Here is a 17,661-nt window from a genome sequence, read left to right as displayed (position 1 = left end):
TCTGCTGAAGCAGAAAGAACTACTTCATGATCAGGATTTTCACATACAGTTACTCCAGCAGAATTGAGAAAGAATGAAAACAGTGTTAGACCTTGTACAATCTAGTTCTTCCATGTAAAACCAGAAAATGAACAGAAATTTCATCTGAACTGAAAAATCCAGATACTGGTAAGGTGTTTACGTCCTGAATCCAGTCTTAGATCCAACTACAAGAGGAAATAGTCACATATTTTTATGTGCTACAAAAAGGTCTCAAACTACAGATAAAATGTTTGAAGCTTCTAGCCTGCATTTAAACCAGGAAATTTTCCTGTAATCCTCTAAAAGACAATGAAATAATAAAGTGCTTGTTGAAATGTTAAAAAAAGCGCTGAGCAGCAGAAATACCTTTTTATACTAACCAGATTTGTTAGAAACAGCATAAAACAAGCTGTCTGAGGAAGCATCAGCATGGCAAAAATTCAATTCAGAAAAAAAAAAATTCCTTCCAGTGGCTTAAGCAAATAAAAAGAAGAAAAAAAGAACACAGAAAAACCCCCTCCCCAAAAAACCAAACCCAAACCCCAAACACTCAGTGCCCAGAAGCAGCAGACCCAAATACCCACAAACAAGTGTGTGAAGAAGTGAGAGTGAGAGCAGGCAGCCACTTGCAGGTAAAGCATGCCGCACACCGCAATCGCAACCAGGTCCTAGGGCAATAAAAATAAACATACGTCATTGATTTTCACTGTAAACTCCTTTTCTCGTACATGCTTCTTCACCTTTGACAGCTGGGGTGATTGGTCATATTCTTCTTTTACAGCTGCCAGAGGGGGTGTGGGTGCACTGGGCTCGCTGTACTCTGCAGCTGCCCCTGAGCTGTCCAGGAGCTTGGTGGTGTAGAACGATGCCACGGTGGTGCTGTCGTAGCTCCTTCGGGCTGAAGGCCATTTACCCTTCAGCACTGTCTGACAAATGCTGTCCAGTCGGTTAATCATCACTCGATCCTAAGTAAGAGAAAATCATTTTGTAAGGCCAATGCTTACCAACACTGTTACATTTATGTATTAGCTCTTAATTGTACAGAGAAAAGAAATGACAACGTTTTTATCACTGGACTTGAAGATTTTGAAGTTCCTGGATTTGTACTGATTCACTGTAATCTGTACTTCTGTACTTAATTTCACTATGTACCTCTAAACAAATATGCAATTTCTCTCATCTGTACAGGGTCTGGCAGATGATTGAAATACACTATCTCCCTGATTTTTAAAGGAAAGATATGGTAACTACCAAAGCAGTAGTTGTATGTGTGGCTTTGACTCACTGTTAGCAGGAACTGAACCTGTAAGCAGCACCACAACATACAGCAAATAACATTTACAAAACTAAATCTACAGACAATTATTAATGTTTCCTTTTAGCTTCCAAAACCATGTAATTCCTCATTCCCATCCTTTGGGCACCACACACAGATAATCACACACCTCCATAATACACAGTTCTCAAGTCCCAATAAACTCAGTTAAGTACATGAAGACGACAGAAACTACTGTATTTTCTGATAATTTCACAGTTATTTGTCAAATAAAACTTGTGACTGCTAAAATTACAAGTTCTGTAAGTAAACACTTATTTCTGAGTTCAAGACTCTCCCATTATATTTGATGTAAGTCAGTTTTTACACTTTGAATGTCATTTTTCACAATGTGCCAAGGACCTGTGACACTACAGTTACACTCCCCTTCAAAAATTATGAAAAGCAGTACCTACATTTACATGCATGTTTCAGAGTCAATGTAACACCTAAAAGGTCCTGAAGCTCAAATCCTACAGCTACTTACCCTGCTTCTGGGTTCTAACATAATTAACAGAATATTCATGTTAGAGCCCCTTCAACTACTACTTTGGTTTTCAAGTTTGCATTATGAACTTGCCTTTGGCCAGTAGGATGCAGCCAACATGTATCCACCTTGTAGGAGATAACCAGAATTTGGTGTCCCATTGTTCATCTGGAAACTGTCTTGTGTCTCATCTTGTGTGGTGCTCAGAGAGGCCACACTCTCTTCATCATAGGCTTTTATATGTGGAGTTCCTTCTGCTAAATAAAACCATCAAAATCATTATGCTGTAAGGGAGTTAAACACTCACTCTAAGAGGTTCAGGTGAACAATGCTCAGAGAAAGTCCAAACACAAAGTTAAACTGAAGAATTAATCTCTTAGGTTTTTCAGGCTGATCCTTTTCTAGGGATGTAAATTCCACATATATTCCTGTTAGTATTTCAAAGCTTAAGATGTTGAACATTTAGCTATTTGGAAACAGACATGCTTCAGAGTAATCTAACAGACAGTCTTCACTTAACATATTTATTTTGTAAGAAAACACTCACTAAAGCATAGAATTAAATTGAAATTAAAGGTGTCACCAGCACATGGCAAATCTACTGGGATAATACTTCAAAGAACAGCCCATTTTGTTTACTGCATGGAACACTGGATGCTCCATGCCTTGAACATGTGTGCCTGGATAATTAAATTATTCAATTTTTAATCACTGAGGATTTTTCCCTATTATCTTTCCAGTGTGTCCTCTGACTTTCTTATATTTCATCATTAGTATTTCATTTTTGCCTCCATTCAGACAACAACAGAAGTTGCACTACAACATGGGGAAACAGTCTGAAACAACAACAACAAAAAAATGTTGCCTGAAAATCTAACTACTACATCAGCACAAGGAGTAAGAGGAGCAGCTCTTCAGAAATTAGATTTGTCCTTAACAAAAGCTCTGTACTGAGTCATCTGATAGAATCCAGCACTCCCTTCAGAGATGCTTCAAATGTGGAAAGTATTCCAAAGGGTCACTGCCATTGAATAACCAATGAAGTAAAACCTGGGCTTAAAATTAAAATACTGATGAAGTTAAGTGAACTTTCCACCATTTACCAATCTCTTCATATCAACAGCAAAAACATCAAAAAAACCCCCACCAAAACAAAAAGGCCAACTGATTTATGAGATTCTGCAGTCTGAGGAAGGCAGGATTATTTGCCTAAACAGACTGAGCTGGTACAAAACAAGCCTAATATTTGGACTTGTAGCACACTTATGGTAACCACAATCTCTATCTGCATATTTATGTTATATAAGCATTCCTCTGCTGTCATTGTTTTACTGTTTGCATACCAACTGTTTCCTCTAAAAATGTCCTTTCCCTGCTGCAGGCAGCAGCATATTAGTAATTTTCTGTAAGTGGAATTTTACTTGCCCAGTAATCATTTCCCCAGTAAATTAACCCCATGATTTCCATTTGTCATCTCAATGGACAAGGAGATCCATCTTATTAAGACAATGCCTTTTCCCCTTAGGTATTGGAAAAAACCAGGTTCTTAATCCCACTGCCTGACTTCATTTTCTTCCCTTCTCTATTACCAATTGTATCACACAGAGAAATCTCTCCATATTCTGAGTTTCAGTGGGGGAAGTAGAGGCCAATTCACAGCAGCAAAGTAAGGAGTGTATTAAATAATGAATGGTTGGGTTATTAAAAACTCTTAACTCACTTTATCAGAGGTTTTTGTTGCTAGTTTGAAGCTTTCACTCTGTCTGTGTTACATAGTCTAATGCACTGCAGCCACCTCAATCTTGGCTAAGCAGGTTTTTTTTAAGTGAATTTTTGGAAAATTTTTTAAGTGTTTGAAAATTTTCAGTGCAAAAACATTGTTTGGGCACTGCAAAGTTCACAACAGAAAGCAGCTGACATGACTCCAGTTTGGACAGAAGGAAGCTTGCAGGTTTTATGAAAGAACATATGAGGAAGCTACATAGACAGGTGAGCAAGAGTGGAAAAAACAAACAGGGAAACCTGAAGGATCTGTTTAGAAAGAAAATGAACCCATAGCAGGGAATACACACACACAGAGTATATTTCCAGAAAATGCTGTTCATTCCACTCTCCCACACATGAACTACATGCAACCTTGTACCTCACCAAGGCATTGATATGAAACAAATAAAAATCAGTATTCCTGAAATTCTTCCAACTCTCTTGGAAGACTCAAGCAAATATGTTTATTTACATTAACTTTATGTTTAATAGAGCTAACTTCTCTGGGATTTAATAGCCTTTTTAAGACATTTTTCCATTAAGAATAAACTAGTTCAGTAAAGAATTATACTGCAGAAGTAAGACTACACACATACCACGTTTTTGTGCCTCCTCTTCATCACTATCACTCTCTTCAGACGATGATGATGATGACGATGACGATGATGAGGATGACGAGGAGGACGATGAAGATGCTGAAGAACAAGATGAAGATGATGAAGAGCTAGAGCCAGATCGAGAGTGGGAACAAGATGAGGAAGACGAAGAGGATGAAGATGATGACCTGGAAGAACAGGATGATCTATCTGAGTCAGAGTCTGAGTCAGAGCTAGAGTCAGACCCCCTTTTGCTGACTCTCTGTTTTTTGGAAGCTGGGTTTGGAGTTAGAGGCTCTGTCCTTGCTGCCACCATGCGCCTGTCTGTCTCAGCCTTCACGCTAGGTCTGTGGTCTGTAATTTGTACTGGGGTGCCATTTTTGGGACTCAAAGGTTCAGATTTCAGTATTGTCTGTGTCTCCTCTGTAGACATAGATTCCTCTTCAGAAGACTGAGGGTCCTCTTTCAGATTTTCATTTTTAGCTTTTGTGTCCTCAAAAGCATTCACTTTAGCATCTGACAGTCTTGACTGAGGTGTAAGAGGAGAAGCAGATAATGCCATCTGGTACTGGTGCAAGAGTGGAGTAGAAGTCCTTGAGAGAGCCACTTTGTTTTGATTATAGTTCCTCTGGGCAGACATAAATGAGAGTTCAGGATCACGAAGAATATGATAATCTGTCCTGCTAACTCCATGTTTAGCAGCTCCAATAAGCAGATCCCTGTCGTGAGTGCCACATTCCCACCAGACAGGTAGGTCTGGGTTTGGCTGGCACAGCTTTAGCCGCTCAAAGAGCTGGGGGTGCCTGAGAGCCTGTTCCCGCACTTTCCGCAGGAGCTCGATGCGGTACAAAGTCCGGGAAGCGCGCTCCTCTGTGATAGGCTGGATAAAAAGGTTTGGGTCCACGAGTTCTGTATTAAAACAAAACAAATGAGAATCTGACAAAACCAACGTACCAGTACTTTAAGTAGATGACTAATGAGTTAAGAGATGTCTCCCCATTATAAGCTTTCAATTTTACTCTCAACAGGTTTCTTTAAGTCTTCCTCCCCCATTTTTATCTTCCAACACATGAAAGAAAAACCTTTTCAAGGTAGGCACTGACAACACAAATATAAAAAGTAAAAACATACACACCCACCTTCTTTTGAGGGGAGGCGACAGACCCTCCTGCACATTGACATAAATGCATACAGGTACTTCTCCAAGCTCTCATCAGTTTTCTTGTGCAGCCGAGCCATCGCTCGAAACTTGGTCCAGTCAAACCGTCCCCTTTCAGGGTCAAACACCACTCCAAATGTGGACACGACTCTGTAAAAGTCAGCTTCTTCTCTTCTTGTCCATCTTGACCAGCAAGAAAAAGATGTGAAATTCTGTCAATTTCTTCATCATTTCACACATTATGTCTTTACCATTTTTTACTTAAGGGCGGATTGAAAAAGTACATTTGCATGCTGCACATACCTTTGCTGTCTTTCAATCTTAGCAGCCATCTTTGGATTTAGTGCAGCTTCTTCATATGGCAGCTGCATCATACTGGTTTGTACTGGGAATGTTGGCTGGATCTGCTGGGCCTGCCTGTTTTTACTCGTTCGTTGATAAGCGGTGATCAGGCGGCGCAGACGCGTTGTTAAGGCAGACTGAGTGGGCCAATAGACTTTGTCCCCTTCCATCATTTGTCCATCTATACGAAAACCAAGTCATGGGAAAATAAAGAAGTTGATTACTGCTAGTGTCTGTGGTTCTACACTAGGTAATTATGCTTTAGCTAAGAATCACAAGAATTAAACTGATCAAAACACAACAGAAACTAGCTCAGATTTGGAGTTTTATGGATTTACCTCCATCTGCTATTACGAGATCACCTGGGGATGAAACATCATCCTATAAAAAAACAAAAGTGAAGCACAATTTAAAATATAGCCCTCTCCAGAGATTTAAGTTAAACGTACATCCTACAACAATTTCTGAATGTGACAAAGAACAAAAGTAACAGATAGTTTGGTTAAATGGCAAACAGGGCATACAACAGAACTATGTAACAATTCCCTACCGTTCCCACCCACCCAGACAACTTCAGAAACTCATGGAATAAGCTTGACCAGTTTAGAGAAATACAGGAAAAAAAGTAATAATTTGCTCAACACAAAGGTGGAAGTATTACATTACAAGTGAACGTGTGTTGAAGTGACTAAGTGAATGAGTATTAAAAGGAGCTATTATTTGGTGCCTACTGTACCTCTATGTCATCTTTAAACAGTGCTGGTGCTGGTTTATATTCTGGATCTTCCACATCCCTGTTAAAATTTCAACACAAAAGAAGCCATTTTAGTAATATTTTACACTACTAACTGAAAAGATGTTACACTCTTTTAAATTAAGCAAAACTAATTTAAATTTAGTAAGATACTGTATTTAATTTTCTGTTTGAAATGAAGAAAGTATTTCATGGCAGCTTTGGCTTCAACCCTGCTCTTCCCAAGTCACTGTATCATCCAAAGGTATGCTTTGTGACCACAACTAAAAATCTCAGTCATGGGGCAATGAATAAAAGCAGTTCTCTTTCAGCAGTTACCAGTAATTCTCACACTGATCTACTGGGGTCACTGGTCAGCTACACAAGACTAAGACATCAAAAGCTGACCTGAAATCAAGTTGAAGAGGTCTGTAGCACTACACCTCTGAATGTTTTTGCACTTCAGTGTCTTAAGTAGTATTTTTAACATATCAACACAAGGTAGAATCCTTGTTAAAAACAAGTTGCTGCATTTTTCCCCTAACTGAAATCCCAAACTTCAGTAGTTGTTACACCAATCCTCTTTTCCACCCTATGGGAGTAACATCTAAGTAGTATCCCTTATAACAATGACACCAAACTCATGTAAAACCAGTTAGGAAGAAAATAAGGTACAGCATATAAATTAAAATTTGTTTGCTTTAATGCCCCCAAACATTCCCTTCCATACCCATCCATATAATCATTTGCTCTCTGTTCAGCAGCAACTGCTTTCTCATCTGGTTTTCCAACCCTTTCCAAAAAGCAAAGAGCTGGGTCTGCTCTGATAGTGTTGTATTTTTCATAACCTATAATGGAAAAAAAGTGGCAAAAATTCAACTTCCAGAGTAAACAAAGAAAAATTCCATGTAGGGTGTTTTTATTTTAGGGTGTGGGGAAGTACATACACAGTCACCCTCATTACTCACCATGTTTAAAGACTCCAATTAGAAGAGATTTATCTGCATCTGCATCCCACCACTCAGCAGGAACTTCAGAATGGTCTGGCTCAGGAACCCAAACATCAATTTCACTAAAGAGAATCACCAAGAGCATACCAACATCAACAGAATTCAGAGGAAGAAATAAATGTTTAAATTTTCTTAGTACATTTCTACTTCATGTGGGACTTTAAACTTCTCTCTTCAAGCACACAAATATATTAAAACCAGCAATACAAAACATCCAGACACCTTGGTATTTTGTATTTGAGACCAGTAATGGGGAAAGAAAAGGAGTATACAACATTCTTCCTCTCTAAGTGAACTTCACCAACTCCCAGCAGCCTGTGCTTGTGCAACATTGCAAACCAAGGACTATCTGTGTTAGTGTTTAATTGCATGAGAGGGACTGTTTCTCACTAGTATTTCTGAATCAAAGTACAACTTTCTATCTGCTACAAGCTCCTGGAGCAGTGAGTTCAAGAATTTCCAAACAGCAATACTTGTCTTTACAGAAAAAAAAAAAAGAAAAAAAAAAAAAAAAAAAAAAGCATTAATGGAATACACAGCACATAATCAAAAGCAGGGGAAAACCTGCCAATTATCATGTCAAGTACATAATTCTATCTTTCACTTACTTTTTCAGTCTATTTGACTCATATTATTTTACTTTATATAGCTAGACTCATGAAGAGGAATCAGGACTTCCTCATGTCAAGTTGATGAAGTGTTTAGTAAACAAAGAGAAAACAAAAACATGTTCCTCACAGCCTAAGGATAAACACATTTAGTTTTAACATTTCTTATTTAGGTCTAGGCAGATTCTTGAATTTGCATCTGACATTTGAAATAAACAAGTGAAATACTCTCTCTGTAGTTCACCTGGCATCAGTTCCATCAAAGACCTTTTGGAATTCATTACCAATGACTTCTTGCTTTAAGTAATATAGCATTCTTACTCGAAGTAAGACTCTAAATAAAGAAAAAAGAGAAATACAAATATTAGAACTCAAACATCATTCAATAATTGTGGATGGTTTTGTTTCATCTTTTATTACATCACAAACATTTCAAGTCATTCTCCTAAAACACAGTTCCTTCAGTTTTAAGGTGGGGGGTAACATCCATCTCAGGTGACCTAAGACTTTTTCTTGTCATCACATTTACAAGTTGTTTCATTGCAAAATTTCTTTCAAATGCTGAAGACCAGGGTCAGCAGAACACTCTTCCCTTGCTTCATAAAATACTGATAAGAACAAAGTGCTATTTCCCTTTTCCTGCTTAGAAATGTCCTTAGAGAAGATCAAATGGGCTGCAATGAACATCCTCCCCTTAACCTTTCCATTCCTTCTCGCTCACAATTTGGTGCATGCCCCAATGACTTCTCCATGCTTTATTTCAATTCTTGACTACAGCTATATGAATTGTCCAAGCTGACAAATTTTTCTACAGAAAAATCGTTGATCTAAACCAAGCTCATTGACTGCCATGAATGACTAAGCTTTCACAAACTGGTAGCTCAGATTCTTTGAAGCCTAGAAAACATGCCAGGGAAACAGGATGTAAGATCGAGGGGCAACAATTTCAGTGCTTTCAGTCTCTTTAAGAAGCACTCCCACTTTTGAGTCCTTTGGCTACTGCAAGGCATCCCAAACACATCAGCAAGAGATCTCTCCATAGACAAAAACAGTTTCTCCAAAAATTGTAACAGAATTATTTTACATGTGAAATCATCTGTTCACCTCCAAATACACCACGACCCATTTATTCTAATCAAATTAACACCATTAAAACTTCTTTCTTCCTACTGCTACAACTATTTTGAAGTCTAAGACAATGAGAAACCAGAAGAAAAAACAAACATCAAAAGACATTCACACTTCAGCTACTGCTTACTTGTTGCAATGGTGTTTTATGTGCTTTTTGTATCCTTCATCTTGCAACAGATGCTCTGGATTGTATTTTCGAAGCCATTCTGCTTTGTGTATATCAAAAGTGCTAGCCTGGGTCTTCACCTTTTTTCCTTTTCTTCCTCTGGGTACAGGGGCTGATAAGCCTATATAATGTAAAATATTACAGGTATAGATATAGATGCCCACAATATTTTTAGTTCCCATATCATATACAGGTATTGAATCTGCAAGTGCAGGACACCACTAAGATCAGTCTGTGTATGTGAGTGTTTTTGTGTCTCAGAGCATCTCTGGAGTACACCAGTAAGGACCAACAGGAGAAGGGGAGGAGTGTGCTGTCTGTAACCTGCCATGAAGAAGAATAGGTTCTTCTGAACTGAAATGAAAGCTCACACCAAACACCATTTGGGTAAGCCATCAAATCCAAGGCAAAGCAGCAATGACACTTCTTTGCCCATCAGCTGAATTGTGTGCTTGAAATAAATCCCGTTTATTTCAAGTAGGATGTGCTCAGAGAGGCTTTTTTCTGTTTTTATCCCAGTACCACAGGCACACACATACGAGAAGCTGTTTTAAGTGCAGAAACACATTAAGTCCTTACCGAGGTGGTTCTGTAACTCTCGTGTTTGCCCATCCTCTGTTGGGGTGATGAGATCCCATATAAAACTCTTTATTTTCTCATCCCCTCTGTAGTGAACGAGACAATAGGCTAACAGGGCTCGGCAAATTATCTCCACATCATGCTCATTCAGCTGCCTCTTGAAGCGACCATGGGACAGAATTTCTCTCCATCGACCCCACCTAGTCCAAAGTGAAACACAAACCAGCACTTGGAAGTGAAACACTGGGGTATCTACAGACTTCTCTTACAAAAGAGAATTTTTCTCTAAAATGTTTAGCTTTTAACCTTTTTCTTTCAGCTTAAGTTACTGAGTATAAGTAAGAAAGTAACATTTGCAACATAATTCCACCTGATTAAAACAGTTTTAAACAAAAAGTGCCTCTTTACAAAAAATATGGATGATTGTTTTAAACTTCAAAGACACAAAACTGATGGGAACTCATTCTGACAAGAATGCTGTTATTTTTCTTTTAAGATGGGCAAGAGAAGACCTAAGATTTGATTTCCAAATCAACTTTTCTGAATTCTGTATGCTTAAAATAACTGGTTAGATTCTCAGTTCCTATTTGTGCTTCACAGAAGTGCAAGATGTTCTACAATTATGAAAATCAAGTTACCTACCAAGGCATTATTTCAGACATTTTTTAGGAGTCTTCAGTTTGCCTGCAGCACTTACTGTAATGATTTTTAGAGAGACTCCTGTAGTGCCCATGTTAAATGCTGTAATCTCATTTGAAAAAAGATTTTCACCCTTCTTTCTTAATGTTTCTTTAACAGCAAATTGTCAGGAAGATTTATTACAGGGTGCAAGATAAATTCCTGTTCTAAGTACATTCTCTGCACACACTCCAGGTTATTGCCAATATAGAGATAAGTTATTCTACAAATACAATTTACTACATGGAAAAAAAAGTTTTAAACACTTCACAGAATTTTTAAACACTTCATAGAATGAAGAAGGATGTACACAATACCCATAGACCAGTAAGTTCTTCTCCACACGGAAGCACTCTGTCCTTCCATAGCCATTGGAGCGGTCACACGGCCGGCGGAGCTTTGGCTTCTCATCACCCTCACTCTCCACCTCAGACAACTCTGCCAGCTCATCCTTTGTAGCACTGAAGGGCCGAGTTTGTTTCCTGATTCTTGGCGTATCAATGACAAGGCTGTTCTGCAAAATTGCAAACAAACCTTGTGAGAGAAACAGTTGGCGAGTTTTTCTTAAGTGCACGGCTCCAGTTCAGAAACAATTCCTATCTCTTGTCATTCACAGTTATTTTGTGAAGATACTGAACACCCATGGAGCAAGTAAAACATTCTGTGGTATTTATGGGAACAAAAAATGAGTTTCATAGGCTAATGCCAGTACATTAGTTACAAACAACACAGAGTATTCATCTGAGCTGAATACTCACATAGACTATTCTGCAGGCTTTGTAAGAGAAAGGGGGCACTGAAACCTTTTTGAAACAAATGCATGGGGAATGTCTTCAAGTATAGGACATAGATTTCAGTATTATAAAATTTATACAGGCTTTAGTCATTTATTTTGCAGATTCCAGTCCAAGATTTACAGACACAGAAATGGGGCAATCAGAATAATTCCACACTTTCAATCATGTTCAGGTCTTTGACAAAAATCAGAAATGTCCAAACTTTTCACTGGACAGGAGCGAAACTGGAAATGCTAAAACTGTCAGCAGGCTGACTGCTCCTGTACAAATAAGCCAGCACAAAAAGTTTCATTTGTTGAAATATTAATCAAAAAGCACCAGAAATCCCATACCTGCAATTTCAGGATTCAACAGCAAGCACAAGCTTGAAAAAAAAAAAACTACATTAAAAAAGTACTTACTCTACCACTGATAGCATCGATATCAATTTCTGCTTTTTTGGCCCATTTCTGCCAGAAGTTGGGATCATCTAATGAAATATCAGTCCTGTTTCCAGATGCAACAAAACTAGCCTGTAATAAATAAAACTAAAGCTTACCAACATCATACATCAAAAGTTTGTAGTTTGCCTCACTGCTATAAAGATTGCCTGACCTTATTTTATCAAAAATCTCCCAAGCAGTTGTTAAGACTTTAGAAGTTACTTACACTGCAAAGAAACTCAAAAGCTCTCCTCCCCCTTAACTTTTAAAAATCAGATCCATAATATATCAGAAAAATCTAATGAACTTTTATGCACCATCAGGAGAGAAGAACATTAAGCAGCAAGATTCTTCTGCTTCTAAGTCTGAATCTAAATTACTTGAATGGAAGAAAAAAGAATCTTTTGAAGAGGCTTATCAGCATTTGGGGATTTCATCTCATGCAGAAGTACTCGCTTGAGGGGAATTTCAAAGGGGTGTTTAAGCTGCCAACAATCAAAGCCTGAGTGCATGGAATAGGCTTAATTTCAGAAGGCATTTAAAAAACCCTGATACACTGCATTTGGGAAAAGAGTAAATACATATAAAAATTTCTAAACTCTTCTGATAAAAAGACAGTGATTATGATTTTTAGAAATCTACTTCTCGTTTAAGCTAAAATCAGCAAGATATAAGAAAACCTAAATAAACATATAAATAAATAATATTTTTAAATATTGCTATTTAAGAATACAGATATATATTTAGGATATTTTAAGTCTTTTTTTCTTTGCCTTTTTAATTCTTTTGGAATTCTCATAATTGCATTCATGAAGTGCCCCAAGCTCAGTTTTACTGCTTGATATTTTACACTCTCAGCCCCTTTCCCATGTACATACATGTATCTCCATTCACTGCTGTTTTAGGAGGTTTCCTATTTCGCTTCTGCAATTATTACCAAAAAAGCTCAAGGTTCAAAACATATCCTTTCTTCATGCATTTTTAGAATGCATTTTTAGAATGCATTTTTAACCATATTAATTTTTAACCTTATTATTGTCATATATATTGTCCCCTGCCCTTAATGTATCTAAATACATACAGATCTATAAACAAATTTGTTTTAATATTCTTGGTTAATGCAGCTCATTAGATCTCACACAACCCCCAGCCTTTTCCAAAGCAGCAGAGATCCATTACTCATCTTTGCTCAAGCACGCTCCTTGCACCTGGCCTTTACAGAATCTGTCTGTGGCAATCTGACTTTTCACGTTAACATAAATGTACAGGTGCAAGAAACCAAAACATGTACCTCACACACACATACCCATTAAACACAAGTAAACATAACTTAAAAGTAAGGCCTAAGCTCGACAACATCCAGCCACATTTACAGCTCTTTACTGTCACAGAACACCCTGCTGTTCTGCACCTTGGCAAACGTGGAGCCTCTTCCCTCGGATTCGATCGTGATGGTTTTAGTCCGACGCTGCAGAATCTGGTCGATGTCTTCCTCACAGAACTTGGAGCCTTCATCCTCCTCATCCATAATGGCACCATAGGCACCTCTTCGAAGCAAGTCTTCTATTTCCTTTTTGGAGAGTTGTTGGATCTGAGCAAATAAAATCAGGTTTAGACAGTCAAGAAAAAAAAATCCCTCAAGACTTTTCCTCTTTCCCATCTTTCCACAACCTAACTGTGCCTTATGATCTATAAGCCTAAATGTGGAGTATTAAAAGCTATGAGAAAAGTCTAGCTGATAGCTGAAAGAATAAATTAGGTGCTTACAGTACACATTTTTAAAAGAATGACTCTTTTTTTGGCTATTCCCAACATCATGATATGCATGTTTAAAAAAAAATTACCTGGTCATGCTTAGGTTAAAGTAACACACTATCTTAAAATGAGAAGATACAAGGAAACAAAGAGAAACTATTCTCCTTGTTTTAACTTTGACATTATCTACCTTGAACTTTGAGGCAAGAAATAGTGAAAGATTTATCAGAGTAACTGACTAGATTTAAAATTGTATCAGCTATATTGCTAGTTCACATCAAAAAACAGAATGGAGATGCAAATGACAGAAAAAGGGAAAAGTGGCAGCTTCTGTAATTTGAATAATTCCCACATGGTTACAAAAGCAAAAGGAAGGTTATTTCAGGAAATAAATCTACATACACCACCAACACTGTTTTCTCTTCCACTCATACTCTGCAAGACAGCCTTATCCAGTCCCAGTTTCAGACTTGCTCTGTCAAACATCTCTCTCTCATAGGAATTACGTGTGATCAGTCTGTAGACCTTCACTGCTTTGTTCTGACCAATCCTGTGGCATCGGGCTTGAGCCTTTGGAAGGAAGGGAAGAGAGCAGTTAGGATTTAGACTTACCTAGGAATAACATACTGATCTTTAAAAAACCTGTTTCTGCTGCAGCCCAATCCAAAAACAGGAGCATGAACTCAAAAGGAGTCAACACACATTTAAGCAAACAGAAGCAATCAGACATTTTCTACATAGTGATCAGTTTTCTAAATACAGTGTAACAAGAAAAATGCAGATGAATGGCCTGTGCTGAATGCTCCTGACTGGTACTTCCCTTGCAGTAACACCAGATAAAAAGATCTGCTAGCTCCTAAGTTAGCTGATCTCCTGATACAAACGGTAAAGGAGTTGCAACTTGAGAATTATTTAAATTTCATCATCCAATTCCTAGATTTGATTAATTCATTTTTTTTAATGCATATTAATCCTTTTCTGTATACTAGGTTTCAACTGAATACCTCTATTTCCATAAACTGTGTCAATCAGTACATGCAAAATATAGCCCCTGGGTTCACAGTGTCATCAGTTCTTAAGGGTTTTATCAAATCACTGACTTCACCTGTGCTGTGTTTTTCAAAAGTAACTGATTTGAAAGAAAAGTTCCCAACCAAATGAAATCTCTTCTGAATTGAAGGCATAAAAAAACTTTAAACACATGCCTTAAAACATGAACATTTCAAAATTACGTGTGTTCAAACAAAGACAATATTCAAAGTGATAAAATTTTTTATCCATCGGGTTTAATTAGGGCTCTCTACCACGCTCGAAGAAATTTACCTGCAGGTCATTTTGGGGATTCCAGTCAGAATCAAAAATGATGCAGGTATCTGCTGCAGTCAAGTTGATGCCCAGGCCCCCAGCCCTGGTGCAGAGGAGGAAGACGAAGCGATCCGAGTCAGGTTTGCTGAAGCGGTCGATGGCAGCTTGCCTGAGGTTCCCCCGCACGCGCCCGTCGATTCGCTCGTACAGGTACCTGAGAACAGCACGGACACAGCGCACACGCATGACCAATGGCTCTGGAATGTAAAGAGTCTTTGAACAGCTCTACTGCTTACATTTATTCTTTGCAGTGAATGAAAGTGATAAATACTGTCTCTGATTAGCAGTGGGTAACACAACCAAGAATCATGTCAGAACTTGCAGAGCTGTAGTACCAAGGCACAGCAGCAAGTCCAAACACTGAGCATTTTAAGACAAGTTCTCCGGCATTTTGTCCACTAAGCAACTACCTGATTATACCTGTATTGCTTAGTTGCATTAAAACACACCCTAACCTGAAGTCCTATGTGGACACTCAAGTTTTTCATGTATTATCCTTGGATCCCTGCCTAGGGTCACATAAGCAGGACAGTGGACTCTTGTATTTTGTATCAGATTGCTTGAACACATCAAGGGTAACCAAGCAATCAGCAGAAACCAGAACCTGGTGAGCTGTCATTGGACAAACTGCATACTGATTCTGTAAAGATTAAGAGAACTAGAACAAAAATGACATGACAGCACCTTTAACAGTCTTTATCAAGGCCTCCTAGACTAAACCAAGCAAATTTTCAAGCCTGAAGTAAAACTGTCATTTGTTACCTTTGACAATTACAAGGACTGCTTTGAAACTTCTGAAATCCAGCAAAATGCTTAAAAAGGGAGCAAATACTTCTGTACTTGTACACTGAGTAGGAAGCTGAATGTGCACCTAGTAATCAAAAAGCCTCACAACCATTTTTCTTCTCATCAGCCATAAAATGGCACAGCAGATAATCCTCAGGACCACAGGCATTCTGGCAGGCAGCCATCTATCTCCTACAGGCCTGAATTCTGTTAAGTGCTAAGTCTGATCATGTGTGCACTCCAACATTTCTAATCAAATGGCAGCACATAGCAAATTTCAGCTTCTATGGATTTCAAAAGATTCCACCTGTAGATATGATTCACTGGTCTAAATCTAACATCGTTGCAGAAAAAGGAACATTTTCCATGAAGAATTATAAGTATCACTATGAAGTTTAAATTAATCTTTTAAAATAAAAACAGAAACTGTTGCATCCCAGTTCAAACAGACAGCTTTAATATAAAACTATCACTAAAACAGATAATAAAATAATCTAATATCCAGTATTCCGGTATCCACTGCAGGAAGGCTTAACATTAATAATTTTTGGTTTTGAACATGTTAACTCTGTGTTACTATGATGTAGTTCACTGACAACTACACACTTCAAAGCACTGGTAAAACAACAAGAACTATGCCTTGTTATAGATTTTCAGGTTGATACAGCAACTATTAATTGTAACCAAGTTTAAGGTTTAAGGTTTTATGCATTTTTTCCAGTCACATGCTCAAATAAGCATTTGGTTTCCATGGAGCCAATAGTCTGTAATAATCAGAGGGTGCAATTACACGTGATGGCAAAAGCCAGCCTAAGGAGCAGGTTTATGGCTGGCAGTTCAGCTCTGATGCAAAATTCAAAGCAGTCAATTTAGCAAAGATAGGAAGAATATTTTTACTTATGCATTAATGAAAACCACATCCCCAATTGTTTATCACTTTGCATTTATATTCCTTTAGAAGGAAGGAGCTGTATCTTGGACCTATCTGGTCCCAGTTCAACACCATGTAAGTAAAGAACACATTCAGGGCTTCCTGAGGTTTGGACAAGCGATGATAAGCTTGAACTTGCCTGGTTTCTGACAGAAGATGTAAAACCAGTATATACATAACTGAATGTTTAATGGAAAAAGCAACATACTGAAGGCACACCGCTTACTCAAATTGGACAGCCTCTCTTTAGTTTTTCTCTGAAGGTTTTAATTAGTTGTGAACAAATCACCACAGAACACAAAGTTACATGCTGATTAGCAAACCAAGAAAATAGAAGTCCCAGCTTTGGTGGGCTGCTATCATTAATCCTGCACTACCATTCACACAGAACAATACAACACAGGATAGAGAAGATTAATCTTACCTTTTATGTATAAGGTAATCCTCCAAAATATCAAGGCAGCGCACCATTTGAGAGAAGATAAGGACCTTGTGACCACCTGCCTTCATTTTTGGAAGAAGCTTATCAATAAGAACCAATTTACCAGCAGACTGGATCATTGCTTGCAGGTGGAAGTCAGGAGCACTTGGACTATATGTTTCTTTAAACTCTCCAAGGATCTTCTCTTCAGCACCTATCAGAGAATATATTTCCATATCTATGGATGTATCTACACAAATATCTCCACATTCATTCAAATCTAAGTTACCAAAATCAGTGCTGTATTCTAAGTATCCCCCTTTAGGTACTGATGGAGACAGAACAGAGTTCTGGATGGATCAGAAGTCTAAGCAAGAACACCTATTTTTATCAGCTTTGAAAACAAGTCTTAAGTTTTTAAGCAGAACACCACAGAAAAAAACACCTTGAATGAGGTGAACCCCCATCATCCAAATTTCAAAAACTGAAATACTTGTTCTCAAGTACTGTAAAAAAACTACTAAAAAAAAGTTCTTTTGTCTTTGTGATATTTTAAATGGGTCATGAGTCTTTGCAAAAAAACAATATTTTGAAT

The 17,661-nt window shown here is 38.0% G+C and overlaps 1 protein-coding gene across 2 annotated transcripts in view; it reads right to left on the bottom strand.

The window, feature by feature from the left end:
* CHD9 (chromodomain helicase DNA binding protein 9) overlaps window positions 1-17,661 on the bottom strand; it is a 71,699-nt gene that overhangs the window by 9,783 nt on the left and 44,255 nt on the right. For both annotated transcript variants that reach the window (XM_053952598.1, XM_053952599.1), the window contains exons 15-32: window positions 17,070-17,280; window positions 14,887-15,082; window positions 13,966-14,133; window positions 13,220-13,399; window positions 11,788-11,898; window positions 10,907-11,103; window positions 9,912-10,111; window positions 9,294-9,453; window positions 8,280-8,369; window positions 7,386-7,489; window positions 7,148-7,265; window positions 6,421-6,478; window positions 6,023-6,065; window positions 5,646-5,865; window positions 5,323-5,525; window positions 4,184-5,092; window positions 1,917-2,080; window positions 714-986 (exon numbers count right to left, since the gene is read on the bottom strand). In XM_053952598.1, the coding sequence (XP_053808573.1) occupies window positions 714-986; window positions 1,917-2,080; window positions 4,184-5,092; window positions 5,323-5,525; window positions 5,646-5,865; window positions 6,023-6,065; window positions 6,421-6,478; window positions 7,148-7,265; window positions 7,386-7,489; window positions 8,280-8,369; window positions 9,294-9,453; window positions 9,912-10,111; window positions 10,907-11,103; window positions 11,788-11,898; window positions 13,220-13,399; window positions 13,966-14,133; window positions 14,887-15,082; window positions 17,070-17,280 (3,605 nt within the window). The remainder of the gene's footprint in view (window positions 1-713; window positions 987-1,916; window positions 2,081-4,183; window positions 5,093-5,322; window positions 5,526-5,645; window positions 5,866-6,022; window positions 6,066-6,420; window positions 6,479-7,147; window positions 7,266-7,385; window positions 7,490-8,279; window positions 8,370-9,293; window positions 9,454-9,911; window positions 10,112-10,906; window positions 11,104-11,787; window positions 11,899-13,219; window positions 13,400-13,965; window positions 14,134-14,886; window positions 15,083-17,069; window positions 17,281-17,661) is intronic.

Source organism: Vidua chalybeata, chromosome 11 (assembly GCF_026979565.1).
Source record: "Vidua chalybeata isolate OUT-0048 chromosome 11, bVidCha1 merged haplotype, whole genome shotgun sequence".
In the NCBI taxonomy this organism is placed as follows: Eukaryota; Metazoa; Chordata; class Aves; order Passeriformes; family Viduidae; genus Vidua; species Vidua chalybeata.
Note: the sequence above shows the minus strand (reverse complement) of the source record. Positions and strands in the feature narration are given on the sequence as shown.